General features: G+C 40.0%; 1 protein-coding gene across 1 annotated transcript in view; it reads left to right on the top strand.

The window, feature by feature from the left end:
* The window catches only part of LOC122816842 (DEP domain-containing mTOR-interacting protein-like), a 699106-nt gene that overhangs the window by 147961 nt on the left and 527550 nt on the right, over positions 1 to 23595 (top strand). The window contains exon 2 of the mRNA XM_044089901.1: positions 9610 to 9788. Within this exon, the coding sequence (XP_043945836.1) occupies positions 9610 to 9788 (179 nt within the window). The remainder of the gene's footprint in view (positions 1 to 9609; positions 9789 to 23595) is intronic.

Here is a 23595-nt window from a genome sequence, read left to right on the forward strand (position 1 = left end):
GTTGAGCAACAAAAAAGGATTTTTTATCTACCTTGGACACATGTTGGTCAAAGACTAGGTTACATGAGCTCACAGATCCTTTTAGCTGGGTTTTATTGATGACATAGTTATTTATCTGGGGTTTCTGACTTCCCAAAAGGTACTATAATGCATTTCTTAGTATGGAGTTTTAAGCCATGGCTTTGACCAAGCATTTGTCTGAGTTAGACCTTCCTGAAGGGTGTTCTCAATTTGGGGGCAGTCAATTTCTGCTCCCCCAGTTTGCAATCATCTGCAAACCTGATAACCAGTGGCCTTTCACATCTGAGAAGTTGATGCCAAATAGGACTGGGACTAGCAGAGAGCCCTGAGGGACTCCACTGGTGACTGGCTGCTTTGTGGAGGTGGCCTTACAAATTACAACCTCCTGGATCTTATTAGTGAACCAGCTAGCTATCCAGAGTGTTTTAAAGGGGGTTATACCTGGTTCTGTAAGTGTGTTGACAATGCCTGAGTGCGGTATTGTATCAAATGTTTTAGCCAGATCTAGGTTGGCAGTAGGCACAGTTTTCTTCTCATCCATTGCCTTAGTGACCTTTTCAAAAAAGTCCACCAGATTCAGTAAGCATGACCTTCCTTTGACAAAGCCAAACTGGGATGGATCCAATGTCTGGTGGTCCCCCATGTCGTTGTGTTTTTTTTTTTTTTTTATATAAACATGATTCATCTTTAGTAAATTATCACTTAATGACATAAGCAATCAGATATTTATATAAATGAAAACAAACTGCATTGACATATTTTCAGTTGCAAATATTATACATCACTTATAATCTATCCAGTCATCGTTAATCAATTATATATCACTTATAATCTATCCACTCATCGTCAATCAACCATTACATATCTCATTCAATTCCTGCCTTCCCTTAAACTTAATTCCTCCTCTGAAACATTATTCTGCATGTGGTGTTCCCACAATTCCCATTTTTCCCTATAATTTGCTCCTATTCTTTTCTAAGGATCTGAATACCAGTTGTTTGATCTCTTTTAATATAGTCACTACTTCTAGTACAGTTGATTTAGATTTGATTTCCATTTTCTAGTAATTGCTTTTTTGGCAGCCACCAGAATTAAATTCAGCAAAGCCTTACAGCAATTCCATTTCTGTATCACAACTCAGAAAAATAATTTCCAATTTGCTCACCCAGTACTTCTGACAGAGTAGTCTGTAGGGAATTTTTAAAGTCTGCCAACTCATTACACTCCCAAAAAATATATTCCTAATAATCACTTTAGTCCCCATCCCACCTTGAGCAATTGCAGTCTAACTCAGGAAAAATGTTTCAGAGTCTGCCTGGGGTTTACAAATGCATATGCAAATGCTTCCAAGTAAAGATCCTAACTCTTCTAGACTTTGTTGTATATTTGGGGGACATACATATATCATCCCATTGTTTATTTGTGAATTGCTTATCCAATCTCTCTTCCCAATCCTTTCTAACCTCCTCTGATTGATTCCTGTAGTTAGCATACATTATTTTATTTCACTACTAATTGTCCCTTTTTAACAGCAGCTTCTGGTCTAGATTCTACTACAAACTCTACCAGTGCTTGTCTTTTACTTGGGATTCCCCTATCCCTTTCTCTTTGCCTATACTCTGATATCAACTGATGACAGGGAAAGCAATCTCTAGCCTGCAGTCCAAATGAATTATTGGCCTCTTCTTATTCTATCACCTTTCCCTCTCTAATAATTATTTGGTCCTAATACCTTAATTCTTTGTCAGTTTTCTCCCAGTAAATTCTAACCCCCTCTTGCCTATTCTCTGTACCCCTAATTGCATTCATCACTATCTGCAGAATCTTCTTTCTCCATCCCTGTGTTGGCTTCATTCTTCAAATACTTTCTGCTACTTTATGAATATAATATTCTGTATGGTTATTGTCATTCACCATAAGGATATGCATCCAATCCCATATATTCTTGTTTATAATTTCTGTGATAATTCTGTCTATGGCTTTACAAATAAGACTAACACTACTAATGAGTCTGTAGTTTACAGGATCTGTTGAAGGTTCTCCCTTATGAAGGGGGATGACCGTCTTCCATTCATGTCCACAAAGTCTGTTTTATGACTATGGTTAAATAATGGCTCCAGAGGTCCTGATGAGTCATAGGGGGTCTGTATTAGAAGATCAAATGTTTAGATGATCGAACACCTAAACATCGATCTTCTAATATCAAACCTAAGAATATCGAAACCCCCCCCAGCAAAACACTCTCATCGGCCAGTAAAAAAAAAAAAACTTTACATCCAAACTAAGTGGGGGGCTTCTCCACCACACCCCCCACATGAGAGGCTATGCCCCCCACACACACCCCTAACTAAATATACCAACTCTGAGATTGCTCAACAGTATGGAAATGGCAAAATCCGGCAAACGGCCAAGGGAAATCTTTCCCTGTGTTAAATCGGCCGTTCAATGTTTTTTGCTTTCAATATTAGAAGATCAATGTGTTCGATTACCTAAACATTCGATCTTCTAATATAGACCCTTCAGGAGGCATCCTGGAATGTTATTGGGGCCCATTCAGGCTGTGTTCTTGGCTTTAGCAGCTAGTATATGCTCCCTAGTTATAGATGGAAGGATTATGTTTGAAGGTATTTTGGGGGGGATGGTTGGAGTAAGAGGGGGTAAAGTTGGGACTGAATTTGTCTGCTAACAGGTTCAATGTGTCATCAGGCTCTGTGAATGTGTCACCATTGACCACCAGTTCAGTGATTTGTGGTGCCCTTGAGGTTTCTGACATAGCTGAATAAGGCTTTATGGTTATCTTTTACCTGGGAGGCTGTCTTAACCTCAAAGTTGGTTTTGCTTGACCCAAATAGCCCTCTTAGTTGCCTATTTAGTTTGATGAGAGATTTTTCATCTTTATGAGAATTACCCTTCCTGGTTTTGCCATAATTTGTTTTCCTTCTGTTGAATATCCCTTATATCCTGTTTAATTTGGGATACCACCAAGGTGGTTACTTTCTGAGGCTACTCCTGGGCTTACTTCTGATAAGTACAGCAGCCTCTATGTAGCCACTGATGTGAATGTACAGAGTTTGAGAGCAATTGAGGCTAGACTACTGTGTTCTCAGGGTTTGAATGGCATTGAATTTTGACAAACCATCACATAATAAAAAGTAATTTGCCTTGGAATAATTCCTGATTGTCATTGGTTTCAATGGGATTACAAAACTGATTTTGATTTCAAAAAAGACAGCTCTTGTTTTGCAGTGGTAGCTCTGACACCACAAAAGGAATGTGGGAGAAGGTTTGTCAGTGCTCAAATGGACTAACTATAAACAGATAATTGGAAAAGCCTGCAATTTAGTCACTTTCTTTGGCTGGAGTTGTATGACTGCTGGGAAGAGCTTAAAATAGGCTCTGAGAGAAATATATATGAAGATCATTTAGGAGAAAATGCAAGCACTCCTGCTACAGAGGGTCGGTAAGATGTTTGTGACCCACACTGCTGCCACTGTTTGTTTCTTAATGAGGTAGGAATACAACATTACTACCTTATATCTAACATGATATTGTTATAGGGAACATTAAATGAATTCTGGAAGGGGTACAAGAAAGCACTATAATTAGTTTGGGTTAATATGGCAGACCACATGTCAGCCATTTTATGGAAAACATATTAAAATACAATAAGAATCACGGAAAGTGATTTGGATGCTAACTCAGAAAGCAAAGATAAAATAAAATAACACATTTTTTAATTTCAAGGTGGAATTTTCCTTAATGTTAGATCACACTAATAGTATCTCAGTCGTATTTACTCACTATTCAGATACAAAATAATGTCATATCTGAAGAAATATGTGTGCAGAATTGAAGAAATATGCTTTGTTTCAGGACTGACATGCATTAATCACTTTTTGTAGCCATTGTTTTTGTTCAATTGGTATAATGTATGTAATATTTTCCTTTTATTTACCAGTTTTTAAGTTTTTTATTCCACCAGAATTTATATCTGTCCTTTATCTTTAACTTTCATTACTTTATTTTAAATACTTAGTACACCTATTCCTCAGAAATTCCCAATTAGAATATGCATTTTCTTGTCCAACCAAAAAGATAATAACTATCTGATTATTTTTTCTTATTCAATCTATTCACACAGTAACATGACTTTTGTTTATAAATTAAACATGTACAAAATTAAACTCTATGGCATCATTCTCAGAAGTACCTAGAACTTTTATATGTCAAGTTCTCAGAATTTACTACTACAAGGTTCAAAAGATTTTTTTCCAAGTAGGGGTAGAGACCATTTGCAATAAATTATGATAAATTCCATAAAATAACCATCATAGTAGTAACAGTACAATTTTTGCAATTTATATTAGGATAATTAAAATTACCTAAAACAATAGTTGATTTATTGTCATTAGTCTTATCAATTTATCAAGAAATGCAATATGTTCATTTGTGTTAAGACGGGGACTTATATACATAACTGTGACAAAGGGAAATACTGCCAGTCCAGCTAAGTGGAATTTTGTAAATAATTATATGTCATTTGTGAATATCAGCATGATTCATATACTTACCATACAAATGTATTAGAACTGTATGTTATGTGTATATTAAACTGCTGCTACAGAAGTGTGTGTAGGACAGGGTTTGTACAGTGCTGAGCCTGGATGTGTGACCACAGCATGCCCTGCTGGATTAGGACAGAAATGTATATAAACTATAGGCCATGTGTAAATGTATATGTTTTAACAGTGGGAGCTAGAACATAGAGCGTTAACTTGCAAAACTTGCAAAACTTGCAAGAAAATAGTTGAAATTAAATTGTTTTATGATTGTGCTATAAAAGTTAGTTTCAATGCAGCAAGGAGACAGGATGTCTAGAACTAGGATACCTTCTGCATTGTTTTGCAAGTGTTTTATTGTTTTATGTCTTCCAGCAGTTGCAAAGATCTGAGAGATATGTATTTTTCACAGGGAGATGTTAAATGCTAGTAGTTTCTAACAAAGAGAGTTTAGTTTGGGAACTGAAGTCAGGTGACAAAAATTGATGTCATGCTGCAAGTATCCCAGCAGTAAGTTGATATTAATTTAAGACCTCTCTGACAGAGAGATAGAGAGAAAGCATGTTGTATCTTGTCTTTGACCTACAAACCTTGGCTACTATCCATCTTAGTGTTTTCAATCATGAAAAACTTAAAACTGTGCTGTTCTGTGGTGTTCTTCACATGCTTGACTAACGTATTCGTCATAACCTGCTTGTGTATGTCATACAAGTGCTCCCTGATTCTATGCTTAAATTTTCTATCAGTTTTGCCTGCATAGAAGGCTTGACAGTTTTGATAGGAGGCAAGATACACTATGTGCTCTGTGTCACATGTCCCATTTACTTTGAACCAAAAGGTTCTATTTAAATCTGGATGCTGGTATTGTTCTGGTGTATCAATTTATTGGCAAAAATTGCATTTTCCACATAGCTTAACCTCTCCATCTTGGTTCATGTTATTATATCTGGAGTAGCATAACTGCCTTTTAATATTAGTCATATATTAGTCTAATAATATTAGTCTATACACAAAATTGGGCCTAGTACCTACCACTGCTTCAATCTCTAGGTCCGCTGTTAAAATAGGCCAATACCTCTTGAATATATCAGTGGCTATTCGTACATTGTTACCCTTTCTCTTAGTCAGCCCTTCTACCACTCTTTCAGAAAAATAAGGTTTCCCTTGTTCACCTCTATCATCTTTGACTTTTTCTGTTATGTTCTTCACTTTACTCTGTACAAACCTCTCTGTACAAACTTATCTTGTAGACTAGAAATTTCAACTTCGAAGTCTTCAGGTTTTGCACACAGCCTAGACAGCCTCATCCCTTGCCCCCTTACAATGTTGTCAAACACGTGTTGTGGGGCATGCTTGTTCTGTGGAGATATGCATTTCTATATCAATCTTTCCTGTATATACCTGTGGTGAGTTTAACTTCTTCAGTAACACTGATTTTAATATCAAGAAACTCTAAAAGCATGGTGGAACTTTTCATGGTGAATTTTAAATATATGTAAAACATGTAAAAAATGTTAAAACACTATAAATATCATTGCATCTTACATGTTTGTAATCCATGTATTTTTGTTAAGGTATGAGTGTGGAGCTTTTATAAGTTTTGTTGCATTTTACTTGTTTGTAATCTAAGTATTTTTGTTAATGTATGCCTGTAGAGCTTTTCTCCCTGGGCATCTGCTAAAAGGAGGTTTTGCATAGCCCATTCAGACTTTACCAATCAACAAATGCAATAAATAAATATATAAATAAAATCTGCATTTGAATTGATATACAAGATTTGAATGGAGTCATTGAAAATTACATTTACCCATTGCTTACAGATGTAGATGCACCAGGCTTTTTATTTAGTTTATTTATCCTTTTTGACTGGATTAGTCCCACTGGGCCAGTGGCCTCTTTTCAGAGGACACCCAAAGTGCATTTAATTTACTAAGGGAAATTTGGTCAGGGCATTGGGGAGCTTCTCTTCTCTTGTGAATAGGCTCCATGAGATCTTTTACATCCATCTTAGCTACCACCAACTTGAGCAGATGGAACCTTGCTTTAACATCTCATCTGAAGGATGGCACACTGGCGAATATAGTACTCCCCTTATGCTGCACTGCAGTGTCAGAACTCTCTCTACCTGATGTGGGAATAAAACCCACAGTCTTCTGCACCAAAGGTAAGTGTGCTACCTGTTGTGCCACTAACACTAATAGAGAGTGCCTTGAAGAGCATTAGGAATGCAACATTGTTACTGTTCTGCTTATGTTTAGCACTGTATATTAGGTATTCCTTTGTATTTCACCCTTAGTACCAAAAGTACATCGAACAAACATTTAATGAAATTATATGTGTGTATATGTAGCTGAGAGAATAGAACCTCTCAAAAAATGTGCCAGCATCCATAAGGACAAATCTGATCTTACCTGTTTTTATGAGATGGTAGTAATACTACAACATGTGAGCACTGACTTTAAATAAACCAATTTTATTTAACTCACAAACTGTAATTTTACACAGTGTGCACATATTTGCCACAGAAATTAAGGGTTGCCACCTTTTCAACAGAGGGGAAAAGGGGAATGCCCAATATATGGCACCATGGGGGTGTGGTCATGGGTAGAGGGTGTGGCCAAGCATGTGAATGCCTGGACATTCTGTAGAAGCAGAAATAGTTGCAAGGTATCATGCAGGATAAATTAACAGTATAGTTATGTTAATACTTTAATAGCTGAAATGCATTTTTCTTACTTTGGTTAGATATGGAGTGCATTATGGGTACACTAAATTGCTAGCTATTTTGTGTTAATACTGTTAATTGGTAAAATGCTGTGTCTGTTAATGATTTGTGGGGGTGCTTTTTATTTTCTTTGTTTAGATGAGGCTTCTAATGCTGCAGGGACCTACAACTGCTACTAGCTGGGCTAATATTAATGTTTTTACTGGCTAAAATTTATTTCCCTATGTTTAACTGTGGGATCTACTGCAACATTATATCCATATCCATTCTATCTTTTTAAATATTTTATGGTGGTTAAAATATTTTATTTTATTTTTCCTGCTTCTAGATTTGGGCTGATAGTTGCAATAACTGTAGTTTTGAAATGCTTTACATTGATTTGTATGTACTGACATTGTCACATACACATTTCATTTCAAGGGCTACAGCACAATTTCATGTTACTATTTAATGTACTATATAACCTGCATTACTTCTTGCAATAACTGCTGTAGTTGCAGGATTTTCTGCCATAACTGTATATATGCAGAAGATGCTGTTGAGAGCTACAGAGAGCACAGTTGGGAGTATAGGGCTGGATGAGGGTAGAGAGAGAGAGGGGCAGGAGGAGGGTTCATATAAGACAGAATGATCCATGAGAAACTGGTGTAGTAGGATATGAAGATGAAATTCCAGCCACTGCAGGTTTATCAAGGCTAGGCAGTGGTGAGATCGGTAGGGTTGGTTAGTGGCAAATCTTGCAATTTTATTACAGGTGAGTTGCAATTTAGACAGAATATTGTACTGGAGGTTTGTAAGAATAGGGGCTGCATAGAGTAGGGTGGAGAGTAGCCTAGAAGCATTTCTGAGGAATTTTTTATGCCTGTATAGCAGACCTAACTTTTGATGTGTCTTTTTAATGCACTTCTGAGTATGGAGATCAAACTTTAGTTGGTCATCGATAACTCCTAGAAGTTTTATATAAATAAACAAACTATCAAATGCAATTTAAAGAAATAACTGTGGGCTAGTCAGCCTCAAGCAATGAAATCAAACCCTAGTAAGCAAAATAAATAATACATATGGCAATGTTAAGTAACTTCTGATCTCTTGTGAGAGTTACCAGTTCAAACGTAAGGCAGAGAAATGCACATTGCAGTCACAGATAGTGGAAAATAGCTCCAGACAAGATAAACTTGAGGTGTGTGTGCTGAGTGGTAGGAGGAAGAGATGGAAAGAAAAATAATTCACTTTGCTGGAAGTGGAAAAAAAAACAGTAATAGAAAACAGTTTGAGCTGGACAGAAAAATATTAATTCAACAGTAGTAATGTTAGAGCATGCATGCAGAGAGGTATAAGTTAGGATAATATGCAGTGTAAATGAAAACAATCATAAGTATACAGATACAAGAATTTAATCAGTAAAATCTGCACAAAAAATAGTACGTATGCCAGTCATTCACCATTTAGTATAATGTTTCTAAGTCAAAAATAAGATGCATAGAACAACATATTTACAATATGTACTATTGTGGGCATGAGATAAGAAGAAAAAGGAGGGGGAAAGAAGAGAGAGGAAAGTAAAGCAGAAGTAAGGACAACAAGGGGAAGTGTGCAGTTATCTCCTAGCTAGGAACACAAGATCCAGACAGTACCACAGGAGTTCCAGAATATGCTTACTGATAAGACAGGGAGCACCCATCTGATGAAACATTATGTAGACACAGGGCCTCATTGTCACATCAAACACACCCCTTATAGTGTGCCTGAGTAAGTTAACCAGACCCTGAGAGAGGAACATACAACAGACATTGGATATGGGGGAAATGTAGGAGTCCAATAGTTTACTTCTGTTTTAATGTGTCTTATGACAAAATATAAGCTTATAATAAACAAATGTTTTGTATTATTTTTAATATACAGTATTGATATATCCTAATACCTAATCTGAAATGCTCTTAAATCTAGGAAGCAAGCATGGAGAGGAAGGTTGAATGGGGTGGGGGAGTCAACTGATGGGCCTTAGTGAAACAGCCCAGACTGGGCACTGTAGTTGCTAAGGCCAGCCCTGTCCTCAAACCCCTTCAGAAGAAATGATTTAGTTTAATTTTTCTCTGTTTGTATTTATTTGTAGTTTCAAAATACATTCATTATCCCTTTCCTGGCACACTTGCAAACTTGAGAATTTTCATTTCACTGAAGCAAGTATCCTTTAGTGTAAGCATATTACTATCAGCACAAATAAACAAAGTAGATAAATAAATTAAATGCACACACGCACACAAATAATTCTGAATAAATAACATCATCTTCATATTATTACAGGTTACGACTGCATGATACAAAACTCATCAAGGACAGACGCTATCACCTTCGTACCTACCCAAACTGCTTTGTTGCAAAAGAACTCACAGACTGGCTGATGGAACACAAAGAGGCCCCAGATCGGGAGATTGCAATCCGTCTGATGAAAAAACTGATGGACAACAACATCATTCACCATGGTATATTTCATTATAAGTGGTGGAATTATTAACTAGTACATAGTACTGTAGTTCATGGTTTAATAAAAGTACAATTCAGTACTGTTGATACAGAAACAATAATTTTATAGTCTCAGCATGCAAAATACTGTAATACATATTTACTACAGTATTCATACATAGTACAGTAATAGTTCATTGGCATTAATGCAGTATCAGTAAACAGAAACCTAATGACTTATAGAGCTTGCTTAACTTGATATAGCAAAACTAATTTAGTTAATGCAAAGAATACTGACTACTCACTGTCAAAACTAGATTTTAGCAAGAAAAGGACTTAGTCTGTTTTCATACTTTGGTAATTGTTTTTGTAGAGTTACTGTGCCTTCCTGCACCCCTAATGTTGGAGCTTTGGTTGAACACCCCCTCCATTTTCAAATAAGTTAATACTGAGATCATACCATCAGTGTAAAAGAGACAAATCTGATGTGTACAAAGTGCCATGCAAAATTATTTCATTTCTTTGTATAAATGTAGTGTATTTTGACAGTATCTGTATTGCTTCTGTGTGTGTGTGTGTGTGTGTGTGTGTGTGTGTGTGTGTGTGTGTGTGTGTGTGTGTGTGTGTGTGTGTGTGTGTGTGAGATACCTTCTGTTTACAGGATCAAATTTTGAAAATAGCTGACATGATAAATCATTAAGATTTTTGTAAAATACTATTACTTTACTAACAAAAAAAAATATTAGTAGATTGGCATCAACAAGGGTGTAGCCAAGTAGACTCTTTCTACTCTTCAGAGTGCATTTTTTTTTTGAGCATCACATCAACATGGCTTTTTTCAGGTCATAAAACGTCTACAACTGTCTAAGTGAATGGCTTTAACAACAGGTGCAATATTGCTAATCTAAATACAATATTTGAAATAGTTTTAGGGGGACAGCTGAAAATTTTACTTACATTTATTAAGTGCTTTGCAGGGCAGCATTTTGAGAGATTTGTCCATTTTAAGTGATAGGTGTCCAAGCGGGGGTAGCAATAAGAGCTTGGAAGTACAAAATAAAAATAAAAAAAATGCTTTCTACACCACTGGCCATCAGTAATTGAGAAGCACTGCAAAAATAGCACAGCAGTGGTTCAGTACCTGTAGTGCTGCATTTCTGGTACAACTGTGATTCAGTAGCAGTAGTGTAACATTCCTATACACTAATGGTATAGTACAAGCTGAGAAGCACTCCTGGTACAACTGTGATTCAGTAGCAGTAGTGCAACATTCCTATACACTGATGGTAGAGTACAAGCTGAGAAGCACTCCTGGTACAACAGTGATTCAGTAGCAGTAGTGCAACATTCCTATACATTGATGGTATAGTACAAGCTGAGAAGCACTCCTGGTACAACAGTGATTCAGTAGCAGTAGTGCAACATTCCTATACATTGATGGTATAGTACAAGCTGAGAAGCACTCCTGGTACAACAGTGATTCAGTAGCAGTAGTGCAACATTCCTATACATTGACGGTATAGTACAAGCTGAGAAGCACTCCTAGTACAACTGTGATTCAGTAGCAGTAGTGCCACATTCCTATACATTGATGGTATAGTACAAGCTGAGAAGCACTCCTGGTACAACAGTGATTCAGTAGCAGTAGTGCAACATTCCTATACACTGATGGTATAGTACAAGCTGAGAAGCACTCCTGGTACAACAGTGATTCAGTAGCAGTAGTGCAACATTCCTATACACTGATGGTATAGTACAAGCTGAGAAGCACTCCTGGTACAACAGTGATTCAGTAGCAGTAGTGCAACATTCCTATACACTGATGGTATAGTACAAGCTGAGAAGCACTCCTGGTACAATAGTGATTCAGTAGCAGTAGTGCAACATTCCTATACACTGATCGTATAGTACAAGCTGAGAAGCACTCCTGGTACAACAGTGATTCAGTAGCATTAGTGCAACATTCCTATACATTGATGGTATAGTACAAGCTGAGAAGCACTCCTGGTACAACTGTGATTCAGTAGCAGGAGTGCAACATTCCTATACACTGATGGTATAGTACAAGCTGAGAAACACTCCTGGTACAACTGTGATTCAGTAGCAGTAGTGCAACATTCCTATACACTGATGGTATAGTACAAGCTGAGAAGCACTCCTGGTACAACAGTGATTCAGTAGCAGTAGTTCAACATTCCTCTACATTGATGGTATAGTGCAAGCTGAGAAGCACTCCTGGTACAACAGTGATTCAGTAGCGGTAGCAGTAGTGCAACATTACTGTCACAGCAGTGATTTGGTAACACTAGTGCAACATTACTGTCACAGCAGTGATTCGGTAACACTAGTGCAACATTACTGGCACAGCAGTGATTTAGCACCAGTAGTGCAACGTTACAGGCACAGCAGTGATTCAGTACCAGTACTGCAGTATTACTGGCACAGCAGTGATTCAGTATCAGAAGTGCAACATTACTGGCATTAGCAGTGATTCTGTATCAGTACTGCAACATTACTGGCACAACAGTGATTCCATATCAATAGTGCAACATTACTGGCACAGCAGTGATTTAGCACCAGCTGTGCAACGTTACAGGCACAGCAGTTATTCAGTACCAGTACTGCAGTATTACTGGCACAGCAGTGATTCAGTATCAGAAGTGCAACATTACTGGCATAGCAGTGATTCTGTATCAGTAGTGCAACATTACTGGCACAACAGTGATTCCATATCAGTAGTGCAACATTACTGGCACAGCAGTTATTCCATATCAGTAGTGCAACATTACTGGCACAGCAGTGATTCCGTATCAGTAGTGCAACATTACTGGCACAGCAGTGATTCTGTATCAGTAGTTCAACATTACTGGCACAGCAGTGATTCCGTATCAGTAGTGCAACATTACTGGCACAGCAGTGATTCTGTATCAGTAGTTCAACATTACTGGCACAGCAGTGATTCTGTATCAGTAGTGCAACATCACTGGCACAGCAGTGATTTAATTCCAGAAGAGCAACATTGCTAGGATGGTGGTGATTCAGTAGCAGTAGTGCCTCCTTTCTGGTACAGCTGTGATTTAATACAGTAGTGCAGCATTACATACACAGCAGTGATTCAGTACCAGTAGTATAGTATTACTGGCACAGCAGTGATTCAGCATCAGAAGTGCAACATTACCAGCACAGCAGTGATTCTGTATCAGTAGTGCAACATTACGGGCAAAGTAGTGATTTAGTTCCAGAAGAGCAACATTACTAGCATGGCAGTGGTTCAGTAGCAGTAGTGCTAAATTTCTGGTAAAGCTGTGATTTAGTACAGTAGTGCAGCATTACATACACAGCAGTGATTCAGTACCAGTAGTACAGTATTACTGGCACAGCAGTGATTCAGCATCAGAAGTGCAACATTATTGGAACAGCAGTGATTCCATATCAGTAGTGCAACATTACAGGCACAGCAGTGATTTAGTTACAGAAGAGCAACTTTACTAGCATTCCAGTGATTCAGTAGCAGTAGTGCTGCATTTCTGGTACAGCTGTGATTTAGTACAGTAGTGCAGCATTACTAAGCAGTAGTGGTTAATACCAATAGTGAAGCATTACTTCTACAGTAGTATTTAAGTACCAGTAGTACAGCCTTACTGATACACCAATAGTGCAGCCTGAATAGTACAGTAGGTGTTCTTCGTGTTTCACTGTTGCAGTCATTACAATTGGGTTATCCTGCTGGCAGGCTACCCTCAGTCAGCCTGAATTCCAAAGTCTAGGTCTGGCGTCGGTTGCTGTTGCCTGTTCCCTGACGTCAGTGTGCCAGGGGTATAAAAGATGCAGCTGTTGCCATTTTCTTCAGTCTTTCTTGCCACGCGGTGCCCGAAGCAAAAGCAGTTCACAAGTGCCGGCCGGCCGACTCCTGAGTTTTTCAAATTCGAATTTCAGATCTGAAGTCTTCATTAAAGCTAAGTACCTCGTTGGGGAAACTTTTTTCTTGCTCCAGACTGATGTCAGAAAAAGTTAATAATTGTATTTCTTGTGGGAAGCAAATACCTCATAAGGATTTTCATTCTTACTGTATTCCTTGCCTAGGCCTGACCATAATGTTGCTAGTTTTCGGTTTTGTGCTAGATTTAACCAACGCACTATTAAGCATCGGTACGATTTTGCATTCCATTACTTTGGCAGAAGATTTAATTATATAATGCCATCGGATCAGCCGACTACCAGAGTTTATTAAAAACGTAAAGAAAAAGAAAAGGACAGGCATCCGAGATCCAAACCTGATGAGGCTTCTGCTAGGCCTGTCGCCGGTTTGCCGGTTCTCAGTGAGGCGCTTTCGCAGCCCCTGACGCCCGCTACCTCAGAGCCACAGGCTGCTTCTGACTCCCATGTGGAGCCGACTGGGCCTCTGGAAACTCAAGGTATTGGACACTCGGAAACTATTCCCTCAGATGGGTCCGGAGCCGCTGAGCAGGCATCGGCTTCTGAGGGCATTTTCAGGCCTACACAGTTATATGTAAAACCTACTTCAGCTTCAAAGGCAAAGACTAAAGCAGCTCTAAAGACAAAGAAACAAGTACAGCATTCACCTGGACAGGCCTCCATGCCTAAAAACAGATGCTTAAAATGGCCGACGATCTAATTACTTTGATCAGGGGTTCCCATCCCCCTCCTGATAAGAGGCCTAGGTAAGAGTTAGAATATGAATCTTCAGACCAGGTTTCCATTTCCTCTGCTTCCTCCTCTGAACAGGATTACTCTATTCCTCCCTATGAGGATTCTGATGATGAATAATCTATCCCTTCAGCCTCTCCTCCTGAGGATTATTCTTTTGGGGAGACACTGCATACTATGAGGGAGCATTTCCACTGGGAGAGTCAAAATTACTCAGAATCCAAGAAAAGGCTCAGAGACTTCCTTTTATTGCCTCAGCACAGGCCCCTTGCTATCCCGCCTGTTTTAGACATTGTAGATGATGTAATTTCAGAGTCCGGTCTTTCTCCAGACTCTTTACCACCAGCCCCTGTTAAGCCAGACAGATACTATAGGGTTCCTGATTCACATAAATTTCTTTATAAAAACCCTGCTGCTGACCCAGAAGCCATCTCTCAGGGTCCCAAAGGGGTCAAGGCTTATACTGCAAAAAACCATATCCCCTCTGATAGGGATTCTAGGGCCCTAGACAGATGGGGCAAAAAGATTTATACCTCTGCTACCTTGGCTGTAAGAGCCGTAAATTGCCAATTTCATATGCTTTAATATCAGCAATATCTTATGTCTTTGCTTAAACAGAAAATGTCAGCAAATACAGAATGTGCAGACAACAAAGAAATGCAGGATTTATTGCATGCAGCTGAACAAGTTGGAAAGCATACTTTGCAATGTGGTTTTGATTCTCTAGAGGCCTCCTGCAGGGCTGCTGTTACAGGTTCTGTCATTATGAGGCATGCTTTAAAGCAAAACTATTAGATGCTCCTTTACAACATGATACTTTGTTTGGTGTTAAAGCAGAAGAGGTGTTGAAGAAAATGGAGGACAAAGCTAAATCTATGCAAACAGTCAAGGATTTCTTGCAGGTACAGCCTCCCAGATTTAGCAGGAGCTGGCCTACAAAGAATTGGTCCTTTCCAGTGTCAGATAGACCACAAAGAGGCAGATACAGATGCCCCAGAGGCAGATCACAGCCCCAAGGCTCATACAGGCCTAAATAATCGGGTGCTTCTACCTCCAAGAGCGGAGAGGAAAAATCACAGCCATACAGGAAACAATCTCATTGACTTTCCCCTTCCAGCACCAGCACTTATCTTTTGGCAGCCCCTTTGGGGGGAAAACTAGCACTTTTTTCATAAAATTGGCACATGATCACCCAGGACAAATGGGTTCTAAATATAGTTTCATAAGGCCACAGGTTCCACTTTCACACCCTGCCAAGGCTAAACGGTATGCCAGACCTGCTACGCACTCAATGGGCAGAGGCACAAAAACAAGTTTCATCCCTCATGGACATGAGGGCCATTCAACAAGTACCAGAACAAGAGCAGGGTCACGGATTCTATTCAAGACTGTTCTTGGTACCTAGAAAGGACAAAGCCTGGAGACCAATACTGGACCTATCTATTCTAAACACATATCTGGATATTCCAAAATTCAAAATGTTGACTCTGCAGAAGCTTCTGCCCATGTTGGGCAAGAAGGCTTGGCTTGTGACTTTAGATCTAAAAGAGGCATACCTGCATGCCCCAATCAGACAAACATGCAGAAGATACTTCAGATTCAAATCTGGCTCAATGCACTACCAATTCTCTGCACTGCCCTTTGGCTTATCTACTGCACCCAGGGTCTTCACAAAGTGCCTGGCACCAGTAATTGCATACTGCAGACAAAGAGGAATACAAATATATCCTTATTTGGATGACTGCCTCATTCAAGCAGAGAACAAGGACATTCTACTACAGCGTCTGGCGTTTGTAAAGAGATTACTACCATGCCTAGGGTACACAGTCAACAAACAGAAATCAAAACTAGTACCCTCTCAAGAGATAATATTCCTGGGTGCAAGCTTAAATACAACTGCCCAGATGGCTTATCTCACACCAGACAACTGACTACCTATTTCAAACTGTTGGCAACAAAGGCCCAGTTATCTGCAAGAAAAATTCTGCAGGCTTTGGGGTTCATGGCATCCTGCATTCTACTAATTCCATATGCAAGACTGCATATGAGGAAACTTCAGTGGTACCTAAAAAATGTTTGGACTCAACATTGCCACAGCCTGAAAACAATAGTTACTCTCATTCTCTGCCTGCAACAGGAGTTTTGATGGTGGGGAAGGCCTGTCACCAGAACAAGGGACAGCCATTCACTCTACCCCCAGCCACACAGACTTTAACAACGGATGCGTCGGATTATGCCTAGGGAGCCCACATGGCAGGAAGATGTATTCAAGGCACATGGTCCGCAAACCAAATGCATCTGCATATCAATCAAAAAGAGATGCTAGCTGTTCAAAATGCCCTGACAGCCTTCAAGGAAATACTTCATCCAGGACAACTACTGATAAAGACAGACAATACCACGGTCATGTGATATATATAAACAAGCAGGGAGGCACTCATTCTTACCCCCATTGCAGACTAGCCATGACTTTGTGGGACACAGCATTGACTTACCAAGTACATCTGCAGGCACAATTCCTGCCAGGAAAAGTAAATACTCTGGCAGACGAACTAAGCAGAAACCTCATGGATCCCCACGAGTGGAAATTGGATCCACAAGTCTTCAGCATGATAACAAGGAAATGGAGATGCGCAGACATAGATCTATTTGCCTCCCCTCACAACTGCCAATTATAGAGATTCTGCACAAGGACTTATCACAGACAAGCATGGAAAGTGGATGCCCTGTCTTTCAGCTGGAAAAACGTAAAAGTATATGCCTTTCCTCCTCTGCCTCTCCTCCCCAAGGTACTCCTAAAGGTCAGACAGGAGGAGCCAAAAATGATTCTGATTGCCCCAGACTGGCCACGCCAGTACTGGTATCCATTCCTAAGGAACTTGTCTCAATGCCCAGCCTGGACCTTACCTACCTCATCTACTGTCCCAGCACAAGAATCAGATCCTGCACAACCAACCCAAGACCTTAAATCTGGCAGCATGGCGGATAATGTAGTCATACAAAACACACCTCTCACTCAGGCAGTGATGGGTGTCATGTTGGAGGCCAGGAGGCCTAGTACTAGAAAATCCTATACTGGAAAATTGAAGAGATTCTGTGCTTGGAACCAAGCACAAGGAATTGACACTGCTGTACCAAACATTCCTCAGATTTTGCAATACTTGACTTAGATGCTGAACAAAGGCCTATCTTTTTCATCTATAAAAATTCATGCCTCTGCCATTTCGGCTCATTACAATACAGAGCCACCAATCCTTTCTCATCCTTTATTAAGGCAGTACCTCAGAGGGGCCAAAAATTTAAGGCCTCCAAGGAGATCACCAATACCTGCATGGGACCTCAATTATGTCTTGGAAAAACTCACCCTGCCTCCTTTCGAGCCAGCCGCTACAGCTGATATAAAGTTTTTATCTTGGAAAACAGCTCTGCTCCTGGCAATAACTTCTGCAAGACGAGTCTCAGAGCTACAGGCACACATGGCTGTGGAACCTTTTATCATTTTTTATCCAGACAGGGTTTCTCTGTGGACAAACCCGACATTTATGCCTAAGGTAGTGTCCAGTGTGGCCCTTAACCAAACTATTCATCTGCCTACATTTTATCCAAATCCACAGAATAAAGGGGAGAGAATTCTGCATTCTTTGGACCTACACAGACAGCTATGCGTCTATTTGAACAGAACCAAAGCTTTCAGAAAGACAGAGCAATTACTAGTGGCATATGCTGCAGGATCACAAGGAAAGGCTATCTCAAAGCAGACTATTTCAAAGTGGATAGGCCACTGCATTCATTTCTGCTATTCACAACATGGCAAGCCAGTGCCTAAGGGCATTAGGCCACATTCAGCCAGAGCAGTAGCCACTTCAACAGCCTTCCTTAGGGGAGTACCAACCAAAGACATTTTAGAGGCTGCTACTTGGAGTTCGGTGCACACCTTCACAAAGCACTATCACTTACCACTCTACTCTAAATCCAGGGCAGGCTTTGCCACTGCAGTTCTGCAGGGCCTAATAGCCATCCTAATGCTATTTAGCTCCAACCTCCCAACCTTAGCTTTGGGTTTCAACCCAATTGTAATGACTGCAATAGTGAAACACGAAGAACATAGTACAGTTGTGTACACTTGCCATAAATGTAGATGTTCGAGTATATTCACTGTTGCAGTCCAGGTTACCCACCCGCCATCCTCCTTTTTCTTTGCTGGAACTTATCTGTACTTCTCTATTCTATACAACCTATGTGGTGTATTTGCTTGTAGATGAAGGCAAAATATTTACTTTGCTTCATGCATGTTTTATTGACATAATTTTAGCCTACCCTTTTGAGGGCACCTGACATCTGGGGCAAGAAAAACTGAAGAGAATGGCTTCGGCTGCATCTTTTATACCCATGGCGCACTGACGTCAGGGAAAAGGTGACAGCAACCGACGCCAGAACTAGACTTTGGAATTCAGGCCGACTGAGGGTAGCCTGCCAGCAGGATAACCCAATTGTAATGACTGCAACAGTGAATACACTCAAACATCTACATTTATGGTAAGTGTACACAACTGTACTTTTTTCATTACCAGTTGTGAAACACAGCCAATACACAGTAGTTAGTAAAATAAGGCAGCCGTGGGAGGGTAGCAGTGATTCAGTGGTAGTGGTACATTGGCAGCTCAGTGGTACTACTTTGCTTGTCTGATCTTCTGGCTAAACTGGAGATATTAGTATACCAACAATCTGATTCTTTTCAGACCTTAGTAGAAATGTCTTATTTCTGTTCCTTGCATTCTAAAACTTTTCACTGTTTCTAACTTAAACCTCATTAGCAAGGCAGTTATGTACATCTCTCACTCTAGCTATAAAAAAATAAATAGATAGACAGATAGATAGATAGAGAGCTATCTATATATATATATATATAATATGCAGGGTAACAACTGGCGGTACTTCCTACTTCAAATCTCAGTATTCCATGAAGTTACATACAGATTGCAACAAGATGTCTGTCAATCCAGTCAGAAAAATCTACAGAGCCAGCTGTGAGGATTTAAGGGCAGGTTTGCATGAGCAGGACTCAGAAACAAACATGAATAGCCTTACTGTGGAAGGTGGAGGTATCTCTACACTAAAATACAAAGTGTATAGCCCAACAGTAAGTCCCTATGGTGGAAAAGCCTAAATCACTATGGTGGTATAAAAAGCTGAAATCATTTTTGAAGAAGAAGAAATATGACTGAGCCCAACATAAAAATCATCCATTTGACAGAAGTAAAATTCGATACTGGTAAGTAATAGGGCATTTAGGACCAAGATAAAGGAGGAATACAATTTAGTAAAATACAAAATTCTTTTTATAAACATGTCAGGTGCTTCAGTGAGGGTAGCCTCAATAGCATCTCTCTCAGAGATAATGGTGCTGTCATCACTTATGAAAAGACCTTAATTGATATGCTTGCTGAATATTTTTCAAGTCAAGTAGTCCTAAGTCTACAAGATTCAGCTCAAGAGTTGGATGTATTGGGATTTATGTGCCCAGTAATTAAGGATCATGCGATGGATTACAAATGGTTGATGGACTAGAAATAACATATGAAGATATTTTGCACCATATCTGGTCACTATAAAATGACTGGGGCATGCCTCAGTACTCAGTATTAGGCCTGACTTTATTTAATATCTTTATGGCTACTACAATGGCAACAAAACAATTCTGGATGGAAAAATTCACCATGGTGATAAGGTGGGAGTTGTTACCTCAGTAAATACCCAGCTAAAATTGCAAGATTAATTAGACTAATTCTCCATATTGGCTTAATAAAATATAAATTTCTACAGTAAAAGGTGTAACATTTTGCATCCAGGGCCATTAACCATCAGTACCTGGATACTGTTAAAATGACATACCAATCATTCTCATTTTAAAGACCAGGAAGTTATGGTTGATAAAGATTTGAGTTTCAGTACTAATCTAAACATAATGACCAGGAAATGTTTCTGTACACTGTATCATCCCTTTGCACAAAGGGGATGCAGCCACGGACCCTGGGAACTAGACCCATTAGCCTGACCAGCCTTATCTGCAAGGTCATGGAATAAATCATCATAGGCCTTACTAACAAAGATGTACGAAATCTCCAAATGCTCAACCACAACCAGTTTGGCTTTGTCAAGGGGAGATCATGCCTGTTAAACTTGGTGGACTTCTTTGAGACAGTCATCAAAGCCCTAGACAAGGGCACATTTGTGCATATGGCCTACCTAGACTTAGCCAAGGCGTTTGGCACAATCCTCTACTCAGGCCTCATTGATGAACTCACCCAGCTGGGTATCAATCCATATATTGTCAGGTGGGTTGCAAACTAGCTCACTGATAGAACTCATACAGTCAAAATAGGGGACTCCACCTCCTCCAGCAGACCCATAACCAGTGGTGTTCCACAGGGATCAGTTCTGGGACCCCTACTGTTCGGAATCTACTTCTTCAAAGTACAGGAAACAACTAAAGGACTGTGGCTGACAAATTTTGCTGATGACTAAAAACTGGGAGCAATCATTGAAACCCCTAGTGATGTCAAAATCCTGCAAGAAGATCTTACGCATACTAATGACTGGTACCAAAGTCATAGTCTTAAACTTAATTCACAAAATGCATTATCATCCTCTTCAGCAAGGGTGATGTTCCTGCAAACTACCACATCAATAGCAATACCTTAAGCACACAGTCAGTGGTGTGAGATCTGGGCACACAGGTTGACAGCAACCTTAATTTTGATCACTATGTCTCCACAGTGGTCAGAAGAGGATTTATATTGCTCATCTCATAAGTAAGGGCATTGCCTCTAGAAAAAAGAGGTTATAATCCCAATGTACTCTTCCCTCATCAGGCCAGTAAGAGAGTACAGTGCTCCCTTTGTTATGTTCCTTTCCAAACACCTGCAGCATTTGGAGAGACCACAAAGGTTTCTTACAAAGAAAATTCTAAGTCTTCAAGATCTGTCTTATGCAAACAGACTGAAGTCATTGTTACTTTACTCTGTATCATATAAACTGTTCAGAGGCAATCTGTGGTGGACAGACTGAAATCCCTGTCACTTTACTCTGTGTCATACAGACTGCTCAGAAGCGACCTGTGGTTTGCACATAGAGCAATCTCTGACCCAGCTTTAATGGAAATGCTGCACATTCACAAGTCAAATGTCACACAGGTCACTCACTCAAAGCACCTTAACTTGGTATGTGACATCGACAGAACTTGCTGGAGAGACAGATTTGTCCCACAGAGGTTTCCCCACCTTTAGAACAAGCTTCCTATTTATGTTAAACAAAGCCCCTCGTTGGCCCTATTTAAGTGCAGTTTGGACAATTGGATGGGAAACTGGAAATTCACCCCAAGGGTTTCACCTGTGTCCCTCCTGGACAAATGTAGGAAAAAAGATGAGACATACCACCAAGGCTGTTGTGAGACAAACATCATGTTAAAAGCCAAATTCTTTAATACAAACAGATAAAAATCCAAGTAGCATAAAAGAAGGTTTAGGGTAGATAAGTGCTTTTGGTAAAAAACCTTCTGCAGATCCTCACCCATTAACCAGTAGTTCATAGGTTCATAGCTAGGTACTAGGCTATTGGCCATAGGGCCTATATAAGCCAAGCCAAAAATGTGCCCTGGCTTTCGCCACCCAAGAAAATTATTTTCCTGTGCCCCTGTCGAGCAGAGCCACAGAAGTGATCCCTGGGGTGAATTTCCTATTTCCCATCCAATCATCGAGATTTTTCTTGAAGAGTGCTAATGAGGAGCTCTGTTTGACATAGATAGGTAGTCTGTTCCAGAGTATGGGAAGTCTCTGGGACAGGAATCTATCCCTCCAGCATGTTCTGTTTATTGTGGTGACAAGGTTTAGGTCCCTAGAGCATGTAGCTTGGAGGGATTGGGATTTCTTTAAGTGGAGCATGTCCAACAGCTCTGGGTTTGACATAGCTTTGTATGTTAGGCAGAGATCGCCTGTGAGTAGGCGTTATGCAATGGAGTAAAGCTGGAGTTTTTTGAGACGGTCTGCGTAGGGCATCTGTTTGAGGCCAGTAATCCTCTTTGTGAGGTATTTCTGCCGCCTTTCCAGTTGTTGTAGATGTCTTGTGAGGTACATACCAAAAGAAGCATTGTACTCTATAATAGGTCTAATGAGTGATGAGTAGAGGGGAACAATGACTTCTTTTTTTCTGGATGAGAAACCTTTTGTGATGAGGTGAGCCACGTAGAAGGATTTCCTGATCACTGTGGTGATGTGATTATCAAAGGAGAGACTACTGTCCACCTGTGTCCCAAGGTCCTTTATCACATTTTCGGCATTAAGTAGACTACCAGCTATGTGTTAGTTCATGGGTACAGAGTTTTTACCAAAGGGGATGACAATACACTTTTTGGCACTGAGCTTCAGGCCATGGCATCTGTCTCAGTGAGGCTGTTTTGTAGTATGTCCACATCGTTAGGAGTTTTGATTATGGCTCCTAGTTTGCAGTCATCTGCAAACTTTGTAAGTCAAAGACCTTCTGTGTTAGCCTGTACTTCAGAGAAGTAGATATCAAACAGGAGAGGACCCAGGACTGAACCCTGTGGTACTCCACTTGTCACTGATCTGAAGTCGGATTTGGAGTCTGCTACTTTCACAGTGTGGGATCTGTCCATGAGCCAGTTGGCAACCCATCTTGTGGCATAGGGATTTATACCTAGTTTAGTGAGCTTCTCTATAATTCCAAAGTGGGGGGTGGTGTCAAAAGCCTTGGCGAGATCTAGATAAGCTGTGTGAACCACCTTACCCTCATCTATGGCTTTGGTGACTGCTTCAAAGAAGTCAGTCAGGTTTAGGAGACATGATCTGCCTTTTACAAATCTGAACTGGGTAGGGTCCAGAGTTTGGAGATTACCAATGTCTTTGTTTATGAGTTCCATGATGATACATTCCATGGCCTTGCAGACCAGGCTCATCAGGCTAATGGGGCGGTAGTTCCCGGGGTCCGTCGTGGCTCCCCCTTTGTGGAGTGGGATAACCGTCGTGGTGTGCCATTCAATGGGCACAAAGCCTGAGGTGAGGCTATGATTGAACATGGTACTTAGGTAGGGTCCCAGTTCATTCTGTAGTTCATGTAGAACACAGCCTGGGATATTGTCAGGTC

Source organism: Protopterus annectens, chromosome 12.part0 (genome assembly GCF_019279795.1).
Source record: "Protopterus annectens isolate FY-2018-M chromosome 12.part0, PAN1.0, whole genome shotgun sequence".
Classification (NCBI taxonomy): domain Eukaryota; kingdom Metazoa; phylum Chordata; order Ceratodontiformes; family Protopteridae; genus Protopterus; species Protopterus annectens.